The sequence below is a fragment of the Anomalospiza imberbis genome, chromosome 9, assembly GCF_031753505.1.
Source record: "Anomalospiza imberbis isolate Cuckoo-Finch-1a 21T00152 chromosome 9, ASM3175350v1, whole genome shotgun sequence".
Taxonomy (NCBI): Eukaryota; Metazoa; Chordata; class Aves; order Passeriformes; family Viduidae; genus Anomalospiza; species Anomalospiza imberbis.
This window is the reverse complement of record NC_089689.1, coordinates 11690916-11715678: the sequence shown is the minus strand read 5'-3', so window position 1 is coordinate 11715678 and position 24763 is coordinate 11690916. Positions and strand designations below refer to the sequence as shown.

Below are 24763 nucleotides of genomic sequence, written 5' to 3'. Positions count from 1 at the left end.
GGCAGGCTTCAGAGCTGCCTGTGTGGCTGCGGTGGTAGGTGGCAGGAATCTGTGCATCCACAGTGCTCCCGCTGATTATCCCCTCACAAGTTGTAATTATGGCGGTGTTTTCCTCGGCCAGACACAGCTGCTGCCCCGAGGCAGCAGGTTCATGCCTGTGCCAGCCACGCCCCAGTTCACGGGAGGCAGACAGGGACAAGTCTCTGCAACTAAAGGCTGAGGAGAGGGCATTTTGAGAGCAACATTCCTTAGGATTTGGTGTGAGGACAAGCTCCTAAGTATTAACGGGGAAGGGGTGGCTCCCCCTCCCTTGGGAGCACCCCGCGGACCTCCCCAGGCGGGCTCTGCGCGAAGAGGCGCGGCGCTCCCGCCTCAGCGCGCACTTCCCGCCACCTCCTGGGGGCGCCAGTCTCGCGAGACCTGAGGCAGCGGCCTGGCCCCGGCTCTCGCGCGATTTGCGGCGCTGGTTCCGCTGGCGGCGCTCGGCGGGGCCGGTCCTGCGCGGCGATGGCGGCGCCGGGCGCTGAGGAGCTGCGGGCGGGCGGGCCCGGACCCGCGGCCGGCCCGGGGCTGGGCCCCGTCCCCGGCGCCGTCCCGCCGCACCCCGGCGTCTCGCGGCGGCGCGGGCGGACGCTGCTGGTGCGGCACCTGCCCGCCGAGCTGACGGCGGCGGAGAAGGAGGATCTGCTGCAGCACTTCGGGGCCGTGTCTGTGCGCGTCCTGTCGGACCACGGGCGGCTGGTGAGGGCCGGGGCCGGGCCGGGGCGCAGGCTGGGCTGAGCCTGGAGCCGGGCTGGGCTGAGCCTGGCGCCGGGCTGGGCTGAGCCTGGAGCCGGGCTGGGCTGAGCCTGGAGCCGGGCAGGCGCGGGGGTCCCGCTCCCGGGGAGCCCCGCGGGGCGGTCGGGACAGCGGCCGGCTCCGGGTTCCCGTCCCGGCCGCCGCCAGCCCTGTGCCCGCGGCTTTGGCCTCTTGCTGCTGCCAGCGAGGCTGGGCTTAAGCCGTGCAGAAGGGCCTCTTGGCACGTGCAGGGATGCGGTTGCACAGGACTCTTGACATCTCTGGTTTGCTTTCTTCTTCCTCTAGATTACGAAAATGTGAATGTATTTGTTTTGCGATAAGTATTCTTTAAAAAGAGCCTTGTGTTTTGCAGAACTGTAGATGGATTATGTCTGCATATTTTATCAGGGTCATGCTTCATAGGACATCGGATATACTGATTTTGTTACAGTGATTTTGGGTACGGAATCGTGTAGTGGCAAGATGGGGTTAATAAAATTTGTTAAAACAAATTTAACTTGGAAAGGTGTATTCTGTGAGGATTTGATTTAATTTGGAAAATTAGGGGGAAAAGTAGAAACCATAGAAACGTTCAGAGCACAATAGTTATAACTTCTGTAGCAGGAGGAGCGTTACCGTTAGTAAGAGTTGCTTTGATGAAAATGTTTTGTGAGGTGCTCCAACGAATTTTCTGGTTTGGAAGAAGATTAGAACTCTTTATGTCCTTTCTTGCAGTTTAGAATGGTTTTTGCTTGCTAGAAAAAAAAAAAAAAAAACCAAAAAAAAACAAACACTTGTCCTGTATGCCTCAAACTACTGAGCTCATGTCTTAATTTTGACTGCAGGAAGTACTTTTCCAAAATTCATAAGAAAAATGTTTTCTAGTCCTTCATGTTTGCCCCAGATGGGAGTTAGATGACTCCCATCTGATAATTTTCAAATATGTAAGGTTGAACTAACAAAGTGCTTGTGGCTCAATGTTTTACATGCAATCTCTGACATTTTTTGATTCAAATGCATTTTAACTTTTTGTTTGTTTTCTAGAAACATACTGCTTTTGCCACCTTTCCAAGTGAAAATGCAGCTGCAAAGGTTTGTATTGAGTTTGTTATTGAATGTTTTAGCAAAGCAGTGAGTTACCAGTGCTCTAATGTGGTTTACACATCATCTGATACTTAGTGCTAGGAAAAAAACAAAGCAACACAATGTAGTGTAAGAGTTCTGTTTCAGGATTTGCTTGCAGGACTTGATGACATTCTGGAACACTTCTGTAGAGTTCTAGGGAAGGTGGATTGAAAGGGGTTTGTGGAAGTCAGCTGATCCAGCCTGGCCAAGTTAGAGAAGCTGAGGCTGGTCAGAGCGCTGTTCAGGATATGTGTGCATTTATATGCAGACTATAAACCAGAGTTTCCTTGTCTCCTGCGTAATTGTGTATTTGCCATAAAAGTCAGCCCTAGTGATTCTCACAATCCAAGTCTGCCTTGAATGCCCAACTTTGATAAGAAAACTACTGTATTAATAGAGGATATGGATGCCAAAAAGGTAATATCAATAATGCTTTTTAAATACTAGTCTGGTTAAAAAGCCTGTGTCAGAACTTTCCTTTTATACCTTGGGTTATTTTTTTCATTGCTTCTGTTTTTTTGGCCACATTTTAAAGGACTAAAAAAGTTAAAGACTGTGTGAGGTGAACAGTGGTGAATTAGCTGCTTGTGCCAGTTGTTAGCAGCCTGCTGGGCTCTGGACTTGAAGAATGCTGGATCTTCCTAGTGCCACTGTTAAGATCCTGATTTTAAAATTCCTAGCTGTTACCGACAGAGTTTAGTTTGTTTATACTGCAGGAGCAAAAGCTTAGTTACTTGAAATTCCAGCAATTTAGTAGGCTGTGTGAAAAGTCTGATTGTTAAAGCTGCTGCTGTGTTCAGGTGACCAACCTCTGCAGTGGTTCTGGCTGTGCAGCCTGGACCCTTTCCTTCCTGCCAGCAGGGAGTGCTGCTAAAAGCAGGGCTGGGAAGCCACAAACACTGCAGAGCTCTCATGTCCACAGTAGCACAGGCTTAGCTTAAAGCAGCTGGGACTGCATCCTGTGGCCAATGTACCACTCAAAGGAAAAACAGTTATGCTTTAAAATGATTCTCATGTTGGTCCTCTTCCCTTTCTTTTCTCCTCTGTAATTACTTGAAGGCTTTATCAAGACTGCATCAGCTGAAACTTTTGGGTCACACGTTAGTTGTTGAATTTGCAAAGGAGCAAGAGAGTGCACAGGTACTTAGCCAGCCTTCTGCCTCAGACAAGTGCAAAAGGTATGTGCAGAGTAATTTCCTTGCTGTGTTTGTGGTCAAGGGAAGGGGATTCTAAATTCATGATACTTAGGTGGTACTTGTAACTCAAAAGGATGAATTGTAACCACTTGGAAGTCTTAACAACAGGCTCAGATCTATAGGACAGTGACTGCATTCCTCCCAACAGAATTGTGTCATTTGCACCTGTGGAATGAGCAAATAAGTGATAAAAGCTATGTACTAGTGCTTAATTAAAAATAGCGTAGTAGAGTTTTCAAGTTATTTTTTCCACTTTCTGAATATGGGCAATTTAATACCTTTGAATTTATAGTCTCTGAAGAGAGTGCATGATAAATAATTTCAGTTCTTTTCCTTTGGATTTAAGTCAGGAGTGTCTGAATATAGGAAGACTTACTTAAATCTGCCTAAGTACTTATTTTAGAAGACTGTCACTATTGTAATTATCCTCATGTATTAATTATGAATTGGTAGCAGCTGTAGTAATGCAGTTGGTAAAAGATGTTCAAAATATCTGTGCTAATTTATTTTTTATATTTATTAATAGATGATGCATATTTTATGTATTACATAAAGCATACTTAATTTTTGCCCTGTTTTAATTAAGACTAAATTAATTTTCAGTTTAGAAGAACCAGTGAAAGAAGAAGAGAAGATAGAACCAAACTGTGTTAAAATAGAGAATGGAATTGCACCCAACCATGGGTTAGTGTTGGGTTTTTATCTTACTTACTTTATTCTGTTACAGATTATTTTGAGCTGTATTATGTACTGAACAAGAGTCTTGTTTCCTCCTATGCTGCTGTTCCTCAGGCATAGCTATAGAAGTTGTCATAAAGAAAAGATGGAGTTTCAGTTCCTCAAGTTTAGAATTCTCACATCTGCATAGTGACTGGTGCTTTGAGCTGTGGACTTGTGGATTGCAGAATGGCCTTCTAGCACTATGCATTGCTTTCCTGGGAGGTTGGAGGGCTGAGGTTCTCCCAGTGTTAACAGCAGAATACCACTGACTTCTTTTTCCTGATGTTTCTTCCTTTTCCCTCCCCCCATTTTCATTTTAGCATACAGGAAGTAGTCCATTTTTTGAAGCTAATGCAGCCCTTTGAGCATAGAGTTTCTGATATTTGTACAGGCTGCTATGCTGTGCTTTTGGTTTTGGAAATGTTGATTGTTTCTGTTTGCTTTAGGCTTCTGCATGGCTTGATACTTTCAGAATGCCCAAGTCCAGTAAATCTGTCATGCACTGGGGACTATTTCATGGTGTTGAAGGCATTTTAAGTGGCTCAAAACTGTTCTAGAGGAAATAATAATATTTCAGTGTTACTTAAGATGTAATCAATAGTTAAGGCTCTAGTAATCATTAATTGTTACCAGTGATTAAGTGGCAATAATGTTAAAGTGTCTTGTTTTCAATCGTTTTTTCCTCAGGCTCACCTTTCCCATCAATTCTTGCCTCAGATATTTGTATCCACCACCTTCAAGTGCAATTCTAGCAAATATAGCAAATGCCTTGGCAAGTGTGCCCAAATTTTATGTCCAGGTAAGTAAAAAACAAGAAAAAAGAGTATAAAATTAAAGAAATTTAATTTTTCCTCTTATAATTATCCACAGAAAGAATTATTTTTGTCATCGTAAATACTAACTTGTATTTTCTGTGACAGTGTTAACCAATCTTAGTTTTTTGCTATGCTGAGGTAATGAGATTTTATTAACCTGAGGTAGATTACTTAATTGACACTGAAGATTTAACTGTATATACTCTTCCTAATTAGATGTGACTTGAGTACCTGGAATTTCATTCTGAGAAGATGCTGTACTTTTTCTATTAGCCTTGTTAGGGTGTTGCTTATATTGACCATTAGTGTAGGATCTCAAGTGCAAGTTTTACATTGTTCATGGACATTGAAACTGTGCTGATTTACACCTGCCAGGAGTGATAGGCTCTTTTAGCTAGCAAGGAACTGTTATCACTTACTTATTCAAAGGAAACCTACTTATTTTGACTCATTTCAGGTACTCCATCTGATGAATAAAATGAATCTTCCTCCACCTTTTGGACCAATCACTGCTCGCCCTCCCATGGTAACATTTTAAATATATGTTTTCAGTACTGTAGGATTGTAGGATTAATAATTTAAAATGTTAGCAGCATAGTAGGAGATCTAAATTTCTATAGGATTGCAAATCCTGCTGCATTTCACTGGGTACATGTTGGTCTTCTAAAGCAATTCTTTGGACTGTACTTAGAATAAACCATCTATGGTAGCAGAACTGGAATGTTTCAAACTGTTGGTTTACTGTTGAAACTCAGATGGTTTTGGAACCTAAGCCTTCACCCATATGCTTTGACTGTATTCTTCTCAGGAAAGTCCTTGAAGCTGAGTGCAAAGTGAAAATCCAAGGCCATAGTTGCTGTATTTTTTTATCATCTCAACTTAAAAGAATTAAACCATTCACTGATATGCTTCAGAAAGCAGATTTGTTTGCTTGTGGAAAGTTTTTTATTAGTAATGTAGTTTACCAAAATGGTATCTAGATCCCTATAAGCATACTTGGAGAAAATACTTGTTAAACTGTTGTTATTAAGAAAATAAGATATGTTTAGGTTTTTTCATTTAAAAAGTTTAATTTTTTAAACATTTTCCCCATAATTAGTATGAAGAGTATTTACCAGTGCCTGTGCCACCTCCCCCAATCCCACCTCTGCCTCCTGAAGAGCCTCCTTTGCCTGAAGAGGAAGAAGAAGGACTGTCTAGTGGGGATGAATCAGAATATGAAAGCGATAATGATGAGGAAAAGGAGAGGTATGCATTTTACAGTCATTTGCAAGGTTTTGGGCTCGCTGAAAGGGGTGGTTTTACTTCTCCAGCTTCTAGTTCAGCAAGTGGTAATGTTTGCAGTATATAGATGTAGCATCTTGTAGACAGTATGTAGAAATATTTCCAGATGTTTAGAGAAACTCCAGAGTGCAGAAGGTCTGTGCAGGTTTAAATGCAGTAAGAAAAGGAAAGTGGTCTATTGGTGTGCAAATTTTCATTTGTTCCCATGTCCAAAAAAAGCCCAACTAAACAAAATCTCAGCTTGAAGAGTGCAGATTTATGGAAGCAGAAATTACATTATTTTCTGATGTATTCATTGTTCCACATCTCTCTAAATTGACTCCTCAGCCCGAATCGTATGTGCACACCAACTTCGAGAACATTCTTTGTACATCAGCAGGTATTGCTAGGGGTGTTAATATTTGTGCTGAGGATTCTCTTGCAGTTTTGCAAGTGAATTACATCATAGCTGTATTTTTTTTAATCTTTAAACTAACTCTGAATTAAAAAGTAGCTTTTTTTCTTTGCTGTCTAAACTGAGAAGTAAATCAGAAAGTCCCTATGCTGTATTTGGAAAAACACATCATTTGGAAAAAGGTACCCCTGTTGAGCATTATAAAATCAGGTTCAGCTTGGGGCATCACAGCTTCAGTGTCCCAATAAGGAGCATGCTTGGGGAAGGAAGGGCATCACTGACATGTTAGGATTATGGTCAGTCCTTAAGTGCTCTGTGTGTGTTGATTTGCTGTGTGTTGCGGCTTCAGTTTTAAGTTAGTTAATTTTAAAATTGTATTCTGAAAAGTTCTATGTCAAGGGCTTTGAGGAAAGGGGAAAGGTTTTTAAAATTAGTACTTTCAAATAAACTGTAAACCTCTTTGTTTTGTTTTTATTTTTGTCTTAAATAGAATGACCAAGTTGATGGAATTAGCAACCCTTAAGCCTAAAAGACCAATAAACACAAAGAAACGTGGTGTTAGAAAAAAGCAAAGAATTAAAGACATGTTGAATGTTCCTGTGTGTACTTCCCACAGGTTTGTGGTTTTTGCACTTATCCTATTGGTTTTATTGCCCTAAAAATCCAAATTTTCCTCTAGTTTGAACTAAAGTCTGCTTAACAACATTAAAGTGTGCCTGATTCAAGCTCTGTTTCTCTTCCTGTCAAACCAATAGAAATTCCTTTTCCTAAAAAGATGACTAGTTTTACATCACAGCTGTGACTGAAGCAATTTGGATTTATTGTTTGGGCTGCTTCTTAAAACAAAAAATTAAAAGTATAACACTGGAAGAATAGAAACTGGCTTGTTTTAAAGTAAGATTGAGTCTTAGAACTTCAGTTCTATGCCATAGTAGACAGCAGTGCAGTATTTCTATGTTGTGATGAATGGTTGTGAATACGTTTTTACTAATGGCTGCCTGCTTCCTCCAAGTGATTTACTACATTTTTTTTAAATGTTGTATATTTTATATACTAGGTGAGAGCAGCAGCAAGGCCAGTTATTTTTCATGCTTAAGTTACTGATGAAGGTTTTAATAAATGCCTGTGTGGATGTCCTGTGGTACGTGATTGTTGTTTTTGCTCCCACTGCCAGACATACCTTCTGTATCTGCAGTGTTGTAATCACCTGTAACTCTGTTGGGTGAAATGTATGAAATGGAGAACGTGTGTTTGTAGTAAACAACTGCATAAAATCTAACTGGAAGAAATCTTGTGTTTGACCATGCATTCATCAGTGTCTGAATCTTTAATTAACGTGTTGTTGTTTTAAACAGTAACTCGCACCCTACACTGTCACCTTCAGATGTCTTTGAGCAGCTGCAGCACGTAGGTCATAAAAAAATAGAGTTTCATATTAGTACTGAGATCCCAGCTGTTCTTCAGATAAACTCAGAAAAGGAAGAAAAAAATGGTAAGAGAGTTTGTACTTCAAATGTATTTAATGTTCAAGTCATGTGGCTTCAGTATATAAAACGGTGCTGAAATTTGCACCAGGAAATTCTTTTCCCTTACTGTATTGGAGCTTGCAACACCGAGTTGCATCATATTTGTATTTGCTGTTTTTCCCATGTTACAAGCTTTGGAAAGGATCTAGAGGATATTAAAGGTCTCTCTCCCATGTGCTCTATAGATTCATGGTGAATTGCACTGTCTTTTAAATGTTAGGATGCAAATGTTACAAATTTTCAGTATTTTATGGTGTAAATGAATATATCAGGCTAGTTTCAGGTTTTCCTTTTCCAGCTTTTAGAGAGCAGCATCCAAGTGATTGCCAACCCCTTTTCTCTGGTGCACTGATTATCTGTCATAAAAGTGCAGGGCAATGATAACAATGAGGTATGATGGCTTTTTAGAGGGTTATGGTCAGTCTGTGGTCAATCAATATTACTTTACAGTAATATCCAGTTTCTTTAAGGGAATATAGTGAAATGGATACAGGATTGAACAGCAAGGCAAGTTGTATGCTAACTAATGTGTGTCATGGCCTTTATTTGTACTACCTGGGGTTTTATAGGACTGTACAGAGCAGGTGCTTTTTTCAAACCAGGGATTAAGACTCATTTTTAAGGGTGTATTCAAATTGCCTTACAAAGTCTACTCTATTATAATGTTGCTGGAAAGAGAATTGTTTCTTTCTGGCTCTTGATCTTGGTGTGACTAAAGGTACAAACCACTTATATAATTTGTTGAAATTTCAGATCTTTATGCAGCCACGGAAGAAATCAATAATACAGGCTTTGGAAGGATTTTCCCAGCTCCTAGCTCAAATGATAAAATGGAAACTGAAGAGGAGGATGATGAAATACCATCAGAATTTATTTCTAGAAAGGATCTAGAAAAAAACAGACTTTCTAGAGAAGGTAAAATTGTGAGAATAGATGATCTAGTAACAGCTTTTTGATTTGTTGCAACAAATAGCTTAAATAAGTGTTTATTTTCTTAATTGAACATATAGTAAATTATTTTATACTGAGCAAATTTGCAAAGTAAATTAACTAAAGCATGGTTTATTTTTTTTGCCTTCAAGAAATGGAAAGATATTCTGTTTTCAAAAACTATGAGCCAGGTGATCCAAATTGCAGGGTATATGTGAAGAATTTAGCTAAACAAGTTCAAGAAAAGGTAAGTAAACTAGCAAATTAAATATCTATCAAAAGGGCTTTTTCTTAGCATTTATCTTACACCTTCACTTTAATTTCAGGATCTTAAGTTCATTTTTGGAAGATATGTTGACTTCCAGTCAGAGGTGGAACGCAATATGTGAGTTCATTTTGTACTTGGTTAGAATTAAGCCTTTTATATTAACTTCTGTGGCACTTCTGAAAACTGGGATTTTGAAAAGGGCCATATTCACATTTTATGTCTTTCTGTATAAACAAATAATGTATTAGACCTAAAAATCTTATTTTATGAAGATGAGGAAATAGAATTTTATGACGAGTGACTGAAGACCCTATTATTTTGCCTTTATATTTTCATTCCCAGTTTTGCTTTTCTTGGCTGTGTGACACAGAATGAACTGTGTAGGTGATTGTGTGTATTGATCATTTTGCTTATGTCCTGTTTTGGTAGTAATGCACATCAATTTGCCATCCTGCAGTTTAATATTACCTTTTAATAAATGGTTTCCCCAGGCAAAATGGTCTCCAAGGAGATCATGCCTCCTTGTAGGCTTTGCTTCTTTTTCTGCTATTTCTCCCACCTGAAGCATGAGAATTGTGCATTTGTTTGCATAATTTGCATTTGTACTGTGAAATCTGCAAGGTTTGTTAAACATGAGTAATTCCCTCTTCTCCATTGTGCCCCTAGGTTTGATATCCGTTTGATGAAAGAAGGCCGGATGAAGGGACAGGCTTTCATTGGACTTCCCAATGAGAAAGCAGCTGCCAAAGCACTAAAAGAAGCAAATGGCTATGTCTTATTTGAAAAACCCATGGTAGTTGTATCCTTTTCTTCAAGCATTTACATTATATTCTTTGTAATCTCTGCCAATCTCTAGTTTTGTTTTCATAATGATCTGCAAAATAAAAAATACCTTAAGAAAACCAGTCAGCATAACACAGTGCATGATTTATGGTAGCTGAAAAAAACACAGAGGCAACTTCTCTGAAAAAGGAAAGTAAAAGTGATTTATTTAAGAACAGAATTTGCTGGTCTTACATCTTTGATCCTGCAAAGACAATACAGAAGATAATTTAGCTTGCATGACCACTGTATTTAAATTAAATACAAGGGTTTTGACTTGGTTAGGTGTATGTTTACAGAATCAAGAACATAAGAAATGTTTCTGTAAGAGAAAGTGGTTCTAGATGGGTTTTTCAGCTGGAATAGTCCTTTTTGATTGCATAGCACTGGGTTTTTGTGTGAAAGTACTTTCTTAATTTTCACTGAAATATTTCATAGTTTATTTCAATTTCGTTATACTCACATTAACCCCAGCATCTGCTGCTTTTCTTGTTTTTCCTCCCAAATACTGAGACATCAAAGTTACGAATTCATGCTGGGTTGGAAGTTTGTAAATATCAAATATTTTTCCTACTGTAGTTACCCGGCTTGCATCTAATCCATTCCCAGTTAATCCTCCTTATGGGCTCTCTGATAACTCTTGTACTGTGTATCAGTGAGGTCCTAATCTTTGACTAATAGACACTGTTATAATACTTCATACTGTAGTGGAATTGATTCACAGATAAAGGTCACTTTCTAGACTAAATTGCAGAAGTAATCTTTTTTGTCTTTTCTAATTGACTTCTACTTATCAGACATGTGTAGTCCTTAATAGAATCTCAGCAATTTGCTCGTTCAGCTAGACCAAAGCAGGATGCCAACGAAGGGAAAAGAAAAAAGTAAAACCCTGTGCAAGGTATGGACTCTCTGCCTGAAAGCAAAACCAAAGGATTGGGCTGAGGGGTTTTGTTAGTGTTTGTTTGGTTTTATTTACTCTCTCTTTAACAGCTTCTTTAGGAATAGTGATGATGGAGAGGAAATGTTCTGTACAAATAAATTTTCCTAAATGTGTGCTTATATCATAAAAACAGAGTGCAAGGTATATAGTTGGTTTAAGTTTAAAACTTTCCTTTTTCCTGTGTTTAAAACCTCAGAGACCAATATTTTCCTAATCCTGATATTGTAGGGCACTTGTCAGTTTCTCTAATCCTTAATCTGCAAAGATAAGGAGAATATTGTGGAATTTTGTGGAATTGGACCACTTATCTTTTAGTAATCTTCCAGGGTTTTGGTATTGAAAAGTGTTGCCTCTTAACTCTGTCCTTTCCATCCCTGCCATTGTAAAGTGATCCTGAAGAACTGGTTCCAGCAATAAACTTCTGCTAGCTGTAAAGAATCTTTGCTAACTTGAGAAAATGAGTTCTTAGTGCTGTTGCAGTAACCTTTAAACTTGTTTGAATTAGTGAAGGATATTCTGTCAGGAAGTGCTGCTTAATGTTGCATCGATCAAAACTTCCTTTGTTGTGGAATGTGTAGGTCCTCATTTTTGGCATTATTTAAACATAATGAGAAAGTACCTTCCGGGAGAAAGTTGTTATTTAACTTTTATTTCTTATCATGTAGCTTTACTTCACTGCTCCCTTCTCTTGAGTATTTATGTGAGAGTAAATCAAGCAAAAATCAGCTCTAATTTACCTGAATGGTTTCATGGCCTGCAAACATTTGTATAGTGAACTCTAAAATGACCATGTGGAGTAACTGGTGCACGAATAAAAAGCATTTATTTCTCAATCTGCACTCTCTGATACATGAGTTAGCTCAAATTTAAAGGGCACTGACCTTAATTTCTGGTTACAGTTGAGATCACTCTGGTTATGCCTCCGCTTAAAACAAAATTAACTGAAGTCTTAGCCTGAGTTTTTATGAAACATTACTTAGCCAATGGTGTGTTTTTAATCTGGAGCTTGAGCCTTGTTACTCTGAAGAAAACCTGAATTTGAAATAAAGGATGTGAAAATTTGGTTTTGATTTTTACAAATTGGCTGTAAAGCCCACAGTGTGGTTATTGTGATGGTAGTATTTCTGTTGTTAACAGCTACTCTAATTGTAGGTTCTTCATTCCATCCATTGTCTAAGGATTTTTAAAATCAGATTTAGGCTTGTTTCTCTCTTTGGTCTTAATTCCTATTTTGCCTTATTGTTTGTAGTTTGCAAAATCTGTATTTTGTCAAATTAAAGATCACTTTTTTATAGGCCGCCTTCTGTACTGGTCATTGAAAAGAGCCTTGGCTAAAGTTTTGTATTAGGATCAAGTATTTATGAGACTATTTCAGTCTTGTTTGTCACTCCTTTCTTGTTAGAAAAAAACCTCCTATTTGTATTATTTAGTGTCTAATATGATTATTTAGGGCTCTTATATTAAAAAAAATGAAGCATTTTAGCTATTGGAGAACCTGATAGATGAAATTTGAGCACTTTTATTCTTTTAGGAATTCCTTTTTTTTCCAACTCATTTTGTATACTAATTCTGAATTCATGAAGCATGCTAAATACTTGAATTGTTTAAAGAAAATAAGAAAGTGCTTATTTGTTATAATATTGATGGTCAACTCAGAAGCTTTTTCTAGAATGAGCAAACCATACTTATGCAAGATTTAATTGTGCATATGAAAGTCTTCCATGAGTTACCATCCTACAAGGGTCTCTGGTGTTCTGTTCATGGGCAGAACATTCTCACTTACCTTGACTGTTTATGTGTTGTAATCATTACAATGTGCCACAAAGTTACACAGGTTTCTAAGGATCCATGACATTTAATTAAAAATATTTGTTGCATTTTCCAAATAATGGTTAAGCTGACCCCTATTTCTGCATGACTTTTTCTGTTCCTGCTGGAATATTTTGATGGATGCTGATTCATGATGCAAAATTCCGTGATAAAAACTTGAGTCTGCTTGAGTCTAGGGTTGTTTTTCTGTTGTGGGTGGATTTTGTTGGTTTGGTTTGGTTTTTTGTGTTTGTTTTTTTTCTACAAAGGTTTTTTTTTTTTTTTTTTTTTTTTTTTTTTTTTTTTTTTTGACAAAACAACACATATGGTTTATAAAATACTGCAGAACTCATTGCTGGCTGAAATGTCTTTTTATTGATGGACTGGCAAAAAGTTCACCTGAAGTGACTTTTTCCTGTAGCTAAAATACAACTGTTTAGGAGAAAAGTTATGTGAAAGAAAATGATGTTGAGAGCTCTCCAGTTTCTTCATAAGGAAGAAGTGGTTTGCAAGCTCTCATTAGAGGGAAACATGATTGAGTTTTGGACCTGATGGAAATAAAGTGAGTCTGTAAAATGGCAAAGACTTGAAGGAGATGGAAAAATCTGCTGGTGTCCTAATAGTTCCTGTTATCAAAAAATGTATTTACTTCTGAATATGAAGTTTAGTTTTGATAAATTCATCAGCCCTCATTAAATCTCATAAGGGGTTAGAATTGGTTTTTATCAAAGAAGCATATTTGCTTTTTTTTTTTTTTTGCTAGGTAGCATAAAGTTATGTGTGTGCAATACTGAGAATCAAGTAAAATTAAACCACATTCTGCTGTTCTTCTTTAGAAACATTCCTGCGTAAATACTGCAATAATACTGTCATGCAGAGTGTATCCTTTCTTGTTGTATCCTTTTTTGTGCAATGTTTCCTGTAGCACACAACTGCATCTTAAATTTTCATGTAGCGTAGGTGTGGGGAGGAGTTAACATATTTTAAGCTTGAGCTACTCCAATAACTTTAAAAAGCAAAATTTTTCAGGGGGGAAAAAAGAAACCAATGAGTTGTCTGTGTTGTGTGAATAGACACAGTGAAGGTTCTCAGTCTTAAAAGGTGGCCTTCACCTTCTTCCTCAGATACCCTACTAATTTGTGGTCCTGTTCCTTAGAGGAACAGTTCTAGCTCATACCAGCTGATCTGTGTGAAGCTGTGCTGAGCTCACACTGACCAAGTTACCTTTACTCTAAAAACATAGTAATAATATGTTGGCTAAAATACATTGCAGAGCAGTTTTAATATTAAGGGGTTGATCAGTATTTTAGATAATTTGATGATTACTGTTCTGATACATGAGAAACAATTTGGAGTTGATTTAGTTAATACATTCCTTACTTTGTCTTTTTTGAGTAAATAAGAAAATTACAATATCTTGCAATTAAGTATTTGGAGCTGGACTAATAATCAGCTATTAATCACTGCTACCTTTTTGTTGGTTGTTTGGGTTTTGTTACATTGCTGTCTGCACCGAGGTAGTGTTGTTGCTAGTGACCTACATGTTTCCTGTGGGTTTCATACTACATTACTGTTTAACATTCTGTAATCTAAAATTAACACAGTCTGCATTTATTAAGATGTATTTTTCACAGACATTAAGCGCTTTTTAAAACACTAAACATCTTTCAATTTAGTTGTCAAAAGCCAGTATAACACTCCTGTTTTTTGGTAGTTCTTACTTTTAACATGCCTTTGTGATGTTCCAGGTCCCTTTTGTGTTCCATCTCTTTCAAGTATTATCGAGCTGGGGAAGAAGCAGTGTAATCATCAGGACTCTTGAACTGTGCGTAGTAGCATTTCTAAAGTATTTAAGGCCAAGAATAAATTTTCCTGTCTTAAAGATTCCACATGTCTTTGAATAACAGAAGATTATTACATCATAAATGTATGTTAGATTGCTTGTGAAATCTAATAAATTATTTCCCTTTTCTTCATTTTGCTGCCTTCTCTTTGTTTTGACTTTTGTTCTTGGGGTTTTGGGCAGAACAGGTCTTCCTGTCTTGAAAACCTAGCAGAAGGACTGGTGCATTGGCCTGAATTTGTACTGTGAAACTGGGCACTGTTCTTCCTTAGTAATTGACTTGCATTGTTCATCTGCAGCTTGAAAATTGTCACTGGTGAGACTGAAGTAATTAAAACCAGAGTAGCAGTTAAAACTGGTATAGATGTGGTCCTTGCCCTGTAGAGGGTGATGATGACAGTAGTCACATAGGATTAGCTACATACTGTGGTGCTTAGTGGAACTGTCTAAAACCATGCAATGGGAAATACTGCAATGACATTTAATAGACAAGATATTCTAGTCCAGTAGACTTAAAGGAAAAGTTACGCCATAAATGACTAAATCATAGTTGATGGTGTGGGAGCTGGCTGGTGTAAAAGATTGGTTATTACTCCAGCTGCAAACAGTCTAAATCACTAGTATTGGTGGCTGAACCAAAGTCTGTCTTTGCTATTTTGTTCCAGTAGGAGCTGGCTTAGCAGATTACTTTCAAGTGCTTTTACTGGATTTATTCTTATCTTACTTGCTGCATTTCCATGGGGACTGTGTAATTGTTCGTTCAATCCTAGAGGGCTTTTTCAACTTAAATGCTTCCATGGTTCTGCAGTAGAATGTCCTAACACCCATGTTGAGCTACACGTACAGGCCCAAAGGCCCACAAGTGAATTTTCAAAGCGCCGAAGTAGGATAACAGCAAGGTGGTGCTGTGCTCAAGGACAAAAGTGCTTCATAAGAAAGTGCGGAAAGCGAACGTTCAGAGAGCTGTGCCCCGCCCGCGCCGTCCCCGTGGCGGGGCGGTGGCGCGGCCCGGCGGAAGGGGCGGCGCGGGCGGGGCGGGGCGGCCCCAGCACGGGCCGCGCTCCGCGGGCTCCGCGCCGCGCGGCGAGCCCTGCCGGGAGCCTCCGGGGGCGGCCGAAGCGGGGTTGCTTCGCCTGCAGGAAACACGGGCCGGCTGAGGGGGCTCTGTGGGGAGCCGCCAGAAGGCACAGGGCCATTGCTGTGCTTCCCTGTGACAGCCTCTGGCACCCGCCGCTGCCGCAGCTCAGCGTCGGGCGTCCCGCAGGTCTGGACACGCTCGCAGGTGTGTTGGCGATGGCGGCCGGGCGGCGCGGCTCAGGCCGTGACCCCGCAGATGACAGGGTGCCCCGAGCTCCCGTGTTGGCCAAGACAGCGGTAGGGCCTTGCAGAGACGCTCCGCTCCCAAGTTCTCTGCATTGCAGTCTATGTTGCTCACTTCCACATAGCCTCTTAGCCTTTTTCCAAGTTTCAAAAACATTTTGAAGCTATAGCCTTCAGAGTGCAGTGAGTATCTCAGTATCCTCATTCTCTTATTATTGCTTGCATTGAAGGCAGAGCAGCCATAAACCTGTTTCAGAGAAATAAAAATCTACATCGAATCTTTAAGCAGTAGTCTTTGTAGCTGGTTGGGTCAAGATACATTATTCTTACTACTTGGTGTATTTACTGCTGTAAGTAAAACTTGTCAATAATTTATTAGATGATTTTCTCATCAGAGAAGATGGAATTTTCTTAACTCATTTTCGCTTAACCTATGTTCTTCCTATCAGGGCCAAAAAGCATTCATGAAAATGGAAGTGCACAGAACAACTGTTTGTGGCTGAAACTTAATCTGTTTATTTTACCAGAGATCTACAAGTGAATAATTGTATTAAAGTTATTTTGTTCACAAGTAGAAAAGTCAGCTGAATATACCAAATGCTTAATTCTAAATAACTCTGCCTGCTTGTGAGGAACAATGACAGCTGATAGCAGCTGTCAGGTTCTGGAAGGCTGGTTCTACACTTTATAAGTGGTATATTTTGTGCCTGAATTTGCTCCAAAGAGTGCTCCACTGCCTGAGAGATATGGATCATCCTTTCCTTGAAGCAGAAATTAGGGCAGTTGTGTAGAAGTCACGTAAAATTTTACATCAGCTTGTGTCTGGGTAACTATCACAGCAGGTTGGAGTTTTCAGCAGTGCATTCCCAAGTGTGTATTAAATCAGGAAAAGCACGGTTTCCTTTGTGTAGCAGACCTAAGGGCCCTTGTGTTCACGTTTAAACCTTCACTGAGGTGTTTGGTTTCCCTTGTGACAGGAATCTGTCTTTGCTCTGTGTTGTTTCTGTAAGATAACTTTATATAAAGAACAGATAGAGAATCTTGTTACTTTCCTGTAAGTATTTTGTTATTTAAGGGAAGTATTAGTTCAGCCATTCGTCTGCAGAAGTTTTTCTTGTAGGACTTTGTATCTCAGACTCTCTAAATCAACTTCTAAAGGGGAAGAGTGCAAAATAAGGTTCTCAACAGAGTAATGTAAACCTTGGTAGTTGTTTCCTTTCTGGTTTGTTGCATGTTGTATCTCTAGGTGAGGAAAAGAAGAGGCAATTTTGATATAAGGATTGTTGTCTTTGTTTGTCCCTAAGTAAATACAAATAGGGTATGAGTTGGGAAATGCAGTTCCTAGCCTAGCTCATCAGAAGGAAATGTAGCTTCAAGCCTCTGGAAAGCTCCTTTTGCAGAACTCTACTTGGGCACTCAGAAGGAGATTTCTTGGTTATGGAGCTTCACAGCACTTCTAACATCTGCATGCCATTGCCCATGTTCTTAAAAGGAGAATATCTCCACACAAATCTAACAGGTGTGCAGAGATAAGACATTCAGCATTTCTGTGTTTGAGTCATTATAATTAATGATTTCTGTATCTGAGAGATCTTCCAGGTTTCAGGCTGTTGTTTGAATTAGAGATGTGATGCATATCATGAATGACAGACTCACGTATGTTAAACCTTGAAAGTATCTGGGGTTTCATAACAAATCATAGTAAGAAATATGCTGCCTCTGCAAGGTCTTATCCAAATATGTTCAAGTTGTAGTAACATGATTTGGAAAAAAAAAGATGCCTCCCAAGAATTAATAGGAATGTAAAATAATGTACATTAAAATGAGAAACAAAATGTCCATTTCCATCTATATAAGTATTCCTTTTCCCTTTGGGGTAGTTTTTGGCTTTATGCTAATAAAACCACAACTTTTGCATTCTGGAGGCAGCCTCCATTTGGCAACATCTGAATTTTAAGTGCATGAAAACAAAGTTACTGTTAGTATGGGAATTTGATAGAGTTTGGATAAAATGCAGTTCTCATACAAAGTAACAGGTAAATAACACCCAGAGATGGGTGTTTACCTTTAAATGTGTATTTTCTAATGTGTAGTTTACCCTCTTGCAGGAACATTGACAGTTAGTAAGAAGAGCATAACTGATCACAGAGCACTGGATGGGGATCTATTTTCTGCTGTTAGTTGCAGGGCTTTGCTGGGGGCAGTACAACCCCAACACTCTACCTAAGAGAACCTCTATTGTGCATCTCTTCGAGTGGCGCTGGCAGGATATTGCTCTGGAGTGTGAACGCTACTTAGCTCCTAATGGATTTGGAGGAGTTCAGGTATGTCTGCTCCTATCAGTAGGTAGTGAAATTGCTACACAGATGATAATTTGTTTTTCACAGAAGATGTTCAATTTGTCAAAGGACAGGTACTGAACAAGAAAAATAGAAATTGGTAATGGAAGTAGTAAATGCTGACAAATATATTCTTCAGGTATCTTCATGCAAGCATGAATTTATTTTATTGCTCCAAAGTGCATGTTTTGAAGTCTGTGCTATTACATTTAGATGAATTAGAATTGCACATCACTTGCTAAATCTTTTTTTTACTGCTGTGAAGAGTCACCTATGTTTATCTGCTTGATATTATTTAAACCAAGGGAAGCTCTTAAGAGCTAGATAAATGTAAAATGAAACTATGACTGAATAAAGGGCTTCCAAAAAAACCAAAAAAATGCTGAAGGTTTTAAATAATTAAGTAAAAAAGGCTGCTAATTGTGTTCACCCAAACTGACAAGTTTCTCTCTGTGTAGCACAGTGTCACAGTAAACCACTAAGAGACCCTTCTTTGCAGGAACCTGGTGTGAGCAGGCAGAAGTGAACTGATCGCAGGTTCTGGTGAAGGTGTTCCTGTGTGAGTCAGTTCTGTCTGAACGACAGAGACGTGTTCCTGTGGAACTAGAACTGCCACTTGGGTGGGGTAGCATGGCAAGAGAGCAGTCACTTATTAAAGTATTTCTGTTTGCCTGTCAGATTGCTCAGGAAAAATTGGTGTGAAGGCTGCTTGTCTCTTGTAGCCCAAGAGATTGCAAGCTGGCCTGAGTGAGAACTTTTAAATAATCATCTTTTCTTTGGAACGAACTTTCCAGGAACGCAGACCAGATGGACTTTAAATTGATTTCTCAGACTGTGGCCTATGCCGGTTTATAATTTTAATCCATTCTGTGGCAGGGTCTCAGGAAGTTTTTTTCAGATGATGACTTGCTGAGCTGGTCAGGAAGGTGTGGCAACTAAGAGGCTGTAGGGGTGTTTCTGAGAAATGGTTGGATCAGGTTGTTGTGCCCAGAGGCTTGGAGGTAGCAGCAAAAGCTTGTTGCCTGAAAAGTCTGTAAAAGGAAGAAGTATAACTCGCGTGGAAACTTATAAGAATTAGGTCAAGAATGTACTCATCCAAAACATTACAAAAATGGGAAGTTGAGTCAGTTTTAAAGGCAGGATGTTACATCAGTTGTTATGCAGTCACTTCCTTCCTCTGCTGACCTAGTCCTTCAATTTCAGATGCTTCTTTTTGAAGTTTGAAGTCACAAAGAAAATTAAGCCACTCTGTTCATGGACCTGATTTTTATACTGAGTTTCTATCTGTTGAAGGCCAGGCCTAAGTCTTTTGTTTCCAGCCTACTACAATGTAAGCAGAGGATACCAAGGATCTAAGTGGGTTATGTTCTTTCTCTAAAAATACTAGGCAAACAAATTAAACACTTTCAGTATCCTGTTACCAAGTGCCATTGTTTTATTGGCAGATTTCACCTCCAAATGAAAATGTTATCATTACTGACCCCCAGCAACCATGGTGGGAAAGATACCAGCCTGTCAGCTACAAGCTGTGCACAAGATCTGGAAATGAAACTGAATTTAGAGACATGGTGACCCGGTGCAACAATGTTGGAGTAAGTACTTTTAAAACCTTTTGGTGTTTACAATGCCAAGATATAGTCAAGCAGTGATTCTACCATTTAAAAAAATAAATGCAGCGTTACCTGCCTATCTGCTGAGCTGCATGTTTTATCATCCTTGCTGTATGCTAATAAAAAAAAAAATTGGAAAAAAATATTGGTTGAAGCAAGCAGAAGTAGGGGGATAGGGCAGGAGGTATGGGAGAGAGAACATTAAGTAGTGATGCTGTGGGAAGTAGCTTTTTCAAATTGTTATGTTCATAATGTTCTCTAGGTGCACATTTATGTGGATGCAGTGATCAACCATATGTGTGGAGCTAATGCTGGGGCTGGTGACCATGCTACTTGTGGAAGCTATTTCAGTGCAAAGACTGAAGATTTCCCAGCTGTGCCCTATTCTAGCTGGGAATTTAATGATCATAAATGTAAATCTAGAAGTGGAAACATTGAGAATTATCATGATATATCTCAGGTAAACCTACAATTATGATTTTCATATGCATCTGTTCCTGTGCTGTGATTTCTTTGCTCTCATTTACAGTGAGACCTTTTTTAAAAGGAATTTTAAAAAGCCTCATGTAAAGCCATCCAAATTAATAACAGAGGTTAGTGTTGCTATCAGGAACACCACTTCTTAAAAGGATAGCTGTACTGGAGACAATGGCTCAATTACAGATTCAGACAAATGAGCTTAGGTTATTAAGACAGTTTAAAGCTCATAAAATCTATTTTGTGTGTTAAAAAAGATAGAAGTTATTATTTGCCTTTTATTGTAATTTGGAAGATTTCCTTGGTCTCAATTTCAGAAGAGAGGGGTAAATTCAATTTCTTATTGCAGCTTCTGTGTAGATGACTTTGCAAAGGAAAGAAATGCATGGGAAGCAAAGGCTACTGAAGGTTTTATTTGGCATCATAATATAAGCCAAGAACATCCAAAAGGTGTGGAACACTAACTACATGAAGTTTATTAGGTGAGAAGGGTTTGATTTCAGAATTTTTGCCCAGGTGCGGGACTGCCGCCTGGTCAGCCTGCTGGACCTGGCCCTGGAGAAGGACCACGTGCGCTCCAGGATTGCCGAGTACCTGAACCAGCTCATCGCCATCGGCGTTGCGGGGTTCCGGATCGATGCTGCCAAGCACATGTGGCCTGCGGATGTCAAGGCCATTTTAGACAAGCTGGAAGATCTAAATACTCATTGGTTTCCTGCAGGAACTAAACCTTTCATTTACCAAGAGGTAATCTTTATTTTTTTAAATTTTACTTTACAAACATATTTCTTGCTGTCCCAGTACAGACTCAGTCACACATAGCAATGCTTTGCATGGGCTGAGCCCAAGCAGATCTACAGAAATCATCCTTAATTTCATCCTCAACCATAACCTACAAATATCTAATCTGCCCATAAACGGTAATTGATGTGCAAAATGACCCACTTGTTTTGGACCTTCTGGAATTTGGTAACCTGGAAATTTTATTGAGATGAAATTTACTACCTTGAAGTTAGTGTAAAAATTCTGTTGGTTTAAAAAAGAGATTTCATTTCCTGAATTTTAAATTCTGGATAATAAATTGCAACAGAAGACATAAATGTTGATTATGGGCTGAAAGATTATTTTCCAGTGGCATAACAACTATTACTGGAAATTCTGAATTTGTGTTTTACATTTGAATACCGAATTGGAACAAGTAGGTAAGTGTTGGTTTCAGTCAGTAGAAGCTAAAGTTGCTGCATGCATTTTATTAAATTAGTATCTTGCCTGCAAAGTCTAGGCAAATAGAAATGTTCTTTAGCTCCATAGTGAAAGGATGCAGCCCAACTGCTGGAAGCAGAGGCCTTGGTGACCATACTAAATATAAAGGAAATACAGCCCAAGCCTTAATCATGGGTAAGTGATCAGCTGGGGTAAGGAGATACAGGATAGAGATGGAAAAGAGGTTCACAGCTGGGCTGAGCTAAAAGAAGAAAATAGCCTTACGTACAATTTTGCAAGAAAGCCAAATAACATAAGTAGCTCAAGTACTGTCCCCTTGCTTAAAGCAATGTCTAAAGCAGTGTCTTATTTGTTTGGTTTTTGAGTAGAAAGACATGCTTTATCTTTCCTGTACCAGGTAATTGACTTGGGTGGAGAGCCCATCAAAGGCAGCGAGTACTTTGGAAATGGCCGAGTGACAGAATTCAAGTACGGTGCCAAACTGGGGACAGTGCTCCGCAAGTGGAATGGAGAAAAGATGGCCTACTTAAAGTAAGGATGAAGGTGCTGCAACTTCTCCAGGATTCACTGGATACACCAATTGACAGGGTAGCTTCAAGTCTGTGTTTTTGTTTAGGAACTGGGGAGAAGGCTGGGGCTTTGTGCCTTCCGACAGAGCCCTGGTCTTTGTGGATAATCATGACAACCAGAGAGGACACGGGGCTGGTGGAGCTTCTATTCTCACCTTCTGGGATGCCAGGTAAGGATTGCTCTGGTCTGGGTGATGCTTCTTGCTTTTGCTTGTTTGTGTGTTCTCTGGCAGGTTCCTCTGTCTCATTCCTTGTTTGTCCACCAAACAGGCTCTATAAAATGGCGGTCGGTTTCATGCTTGCCCATCCATATGGGTTCACACGTGTGATGTCAAGTTTTCGCTGGCCAAGACATTTTGAAAATGGAAAGGTGAGCTATTAACGCTGAAGATCCATCCATGGGGATTAAGGGTGAGAGCAGGGCCAGAGAAGTAGACCAGTGCATTTCGGGTTGTCAAGTGGTTTCCCTGTCCCAGGCTGGATGTAGCCGGTGAAACTTTAATGCTCCCTCTAGCTTTGCTCTCCAGAGGGGTTCTCTGCTTTTTCAGTCAGAAAATATAAATCTGTCTTTTTAATGCCAGGACGTCAATGACTGGTATGGACCCCCAAGTAATGCAGATGGCTCCACAAAGGCCGTCACAATCAACGCGGACACGACCTGTGGCAACGACTGGGTTTGTGAACATCGCTGGCGTCAAATCAGGTAGGGCACTGGGGAGAAACAAGAAGTAAAAGCGGTTGCTTTTGCTTGCTGCTCCATGTGGTTTTCGAGGTGTTGCAGGTGCAGTGGCAGACACTGCTTGTGTTTTCAGGAACATGGTTATCTTCCGTAACGTGGTGGATGGTGAGCCTTTCTCCAACTGGTGGGACAATGGCAGCAATCAAGTGGCTTTTGGCCGTGGTAATAAAGGTTTCATCATCTTCAATAACGATGACTGGTGAGTAAAGGGAAATAAATTATAATTTATTATGATTATAAGAAAATATTATGTATTAAACATGTATTTTTAAAAATCTAGTTTGTAATGAAGCCTTTTAAGATGTTGCTAGCTTGAATAGATCTTTTTAATGGATGCCTTAGTTATTGACAATTTAAACATAGCATTTTCCACTCTACCATAGACACTCTTCACTCTTGGCAGCCTTGTAGTGTGGTCTTTCTATTTCCCAGTTCTGAAGCTGGCTGTGTCACTGTGTCACAACCAGCAAAATCTAAATTTATAGAAGTGAGCAAATTTGTAAGGTCGGGAATATGTTCTAAATGTGACAGTTTTAAAAACTGTATTGAAATAGTTTATGCAAGAACGAGATGATAAGAGAACAGGAGTATGTCAGGGCTGTAATAAGTAGCTGTAGGTTGTGGTGATGAGCAATTTGAAGCATGCAGTGATTGAATAGAGTCTGCAGTGTCCAGAGAAGTGCTAGAGGATAACTCCAGACTTACTTAATATCTGAGGTTTTCAGTATGATTTAAAGAGCATTTTAGAGTCCTCATAATGCTTACTGCACTTCATTCTTTTCCAAAGGTCCTTGAATGTGTCTCTACAGACTGGTCTGCCTGCTGGCACTTACTGTGATATCATTTCTGGGCAAAAGGAAGGTGACTTCTGTACAGCAGTTGAAGTTCATGTTGCTGCTGATGGTATGGCTAATTTCCTAATTGGGAATGAAGAAGACCCATTCATTGCCATTCATGTTGATGCTAAATTGTAACCAGATGTATTGTGCATGTGCTGTTCCTTCTCCTCTGTGTCTTTGTTAACAGCAAACAGATGTGCAGAATGTCCTGGCTCTCAGGACTGCATGAACCAAGACAGAGCAAAGCATGTTAGCAGTAATACTAATGAAATATTGAGCAGCTGCTGTACAGAGATGGGAGCTGGTGGTGCCAGTGCAGATCTGGGAGTGGTGCTATACATCTGTGTACATTTGTAAGTGTACTTTATTCAGTTAAGGTACTAATAAAAATGGAAGGAGAAGATTGACATTATTAAACTTAAAATCGTGCTGATCTGTGCAGAAGTGGAAATGCAGTTCTCCTTAGGGAAAGCAGGATTGCTAAAATTGACAGGATATCCAAAAACCAAGGGAAGACCCCTTTGTGCTGAAACATGGCACAATTCAAGTGGATTTTCTAGTCTTCATATTCTCTTAGAGTATTGTTTTATTTTTAGTATGACTCAAGTTTATTTGTGGAGGATTGTCGCCAAGACATTGATCTTACAAGTCAGTTCCAAATGAAGACCTGAAATCATTTCATGAAGAAAAGTCAAAGGTCTTTTATTTTGAAGGAGGAAATTGTAGGAGATGCAAGAAAGGACTCGGAAAACAGCTCTGGCTTTCAAATTCAGTTATATATCAGGCAGCTGAAACTCGATCTGCACTATCATTTGCATCTAATTTTGGGTTTTGTTCCTTGACTCTGGTGAATCATTGATCACTTAAAATGAGATGAAACACCTTATGCAAAGTTTCTGCAGGAGAAGCAAATGCAGCTCTGATCACTTTCCATCAGCTGCTCTGCACAACCATGTTAAGAAAACCAGTAACAGTTCATAGCAGGGACTGGGCAATGACACCAGAGAAAGATTAGGTATGAGAACATGTCCATTCCTAGTTGCCAGTGGGATTCACCTGGTGAAGACCCCAAACCTCTTGTAGGATAAATCTGTTACTGATTAAATTATGCTGTTGTATTGGTTTTGAGTGGCCTGGTTTTTGGTAGCCGGGGTATCACGGAGGTGGCTCCTGTGAGAAGCTGCTGGAAGCTTCCAC

The 24763-nt window shown here is 39.6% G+C and overlaps 2 protein-coding genes across 4 annotated transcripts; both read left to right on the top strand.

Moving 5' to 3' along the window:
- The first annotated feature begins 492 nt into the window (after window positions 1-492).
- RNPC3 (RNA binding region (RNP1, RRM) containing 3) lies at window positions 493-14582 on the top strand. 3 transcript variants are annotated; one of them, XM_068199678.1, is made up of 15 exons: window positions 493-741; window positions 1822-1869; window positions 2962-3080; window positions 3702-3782; window positions 4506-4617; window positions 5091-5159; window positions 5733-5881; window positions 6802-6927; window positions 7667-7803; window positions 8591-8752; window positions 8920-9014; window positions 9094-9152; window positions 9702-9834; window positions 10683-10755; window positions 14355-14582. In XM_068199678.1, the coding sequence occupies exons 1-14, from the start codon at window positions 508-510 to the stop codon at window positions 10740-10742; spliced, it is 1584 nt and encodes a 527-aa protein (XP_068055779.1). In that variant the 5' UTR covers window positions 493-507; the 3' UTR covers window positions 10743-10755; window positions 14355-14582. The 3 variants fall into 3 exon arrangements, with proteins under 3 accessions (XP_068055779.1, XP_068055778.1, XP_068055780.1); XM_068199677.1 differs by having other exon boundaries at window positions 13443-14582; XM_068199679.1 differs by having other exon boundaries at window positions 13370-14582.
- A 1249-nt stretch (window positions 14583-15831) lies between these two features.
- On the top strand, window positions 15832-23978 carry LOC137479301 (pancreatic alpha-amylase-like). The gene is made up of 11 exons (XM_068199681.1): window positions 15832-15964; window positions 17894-18093; window positions 19554-19700; window positions 19981-20178; window positions 20712-20942; window positions 21817-21950; window positions 22036-22158; window positions 22259-22358; window positions 22570-22691; window positions 22801-22926; window positions 23515-23978. The coding sequence occupies exons 2-11, from the start codon at window positions 17926-17928 to the stop codon at window positions 23699-23701; spliced, it is 1536 nt and encodes a 511-aa protein (XP_068055782.1). The 5' UTR covers window positions 15832-15964; window positions 17894-17925; the 3' UTR covers window positions 23702-23978.
- Window positions 23979-24763: the final 785 nt, after the last annotated feature.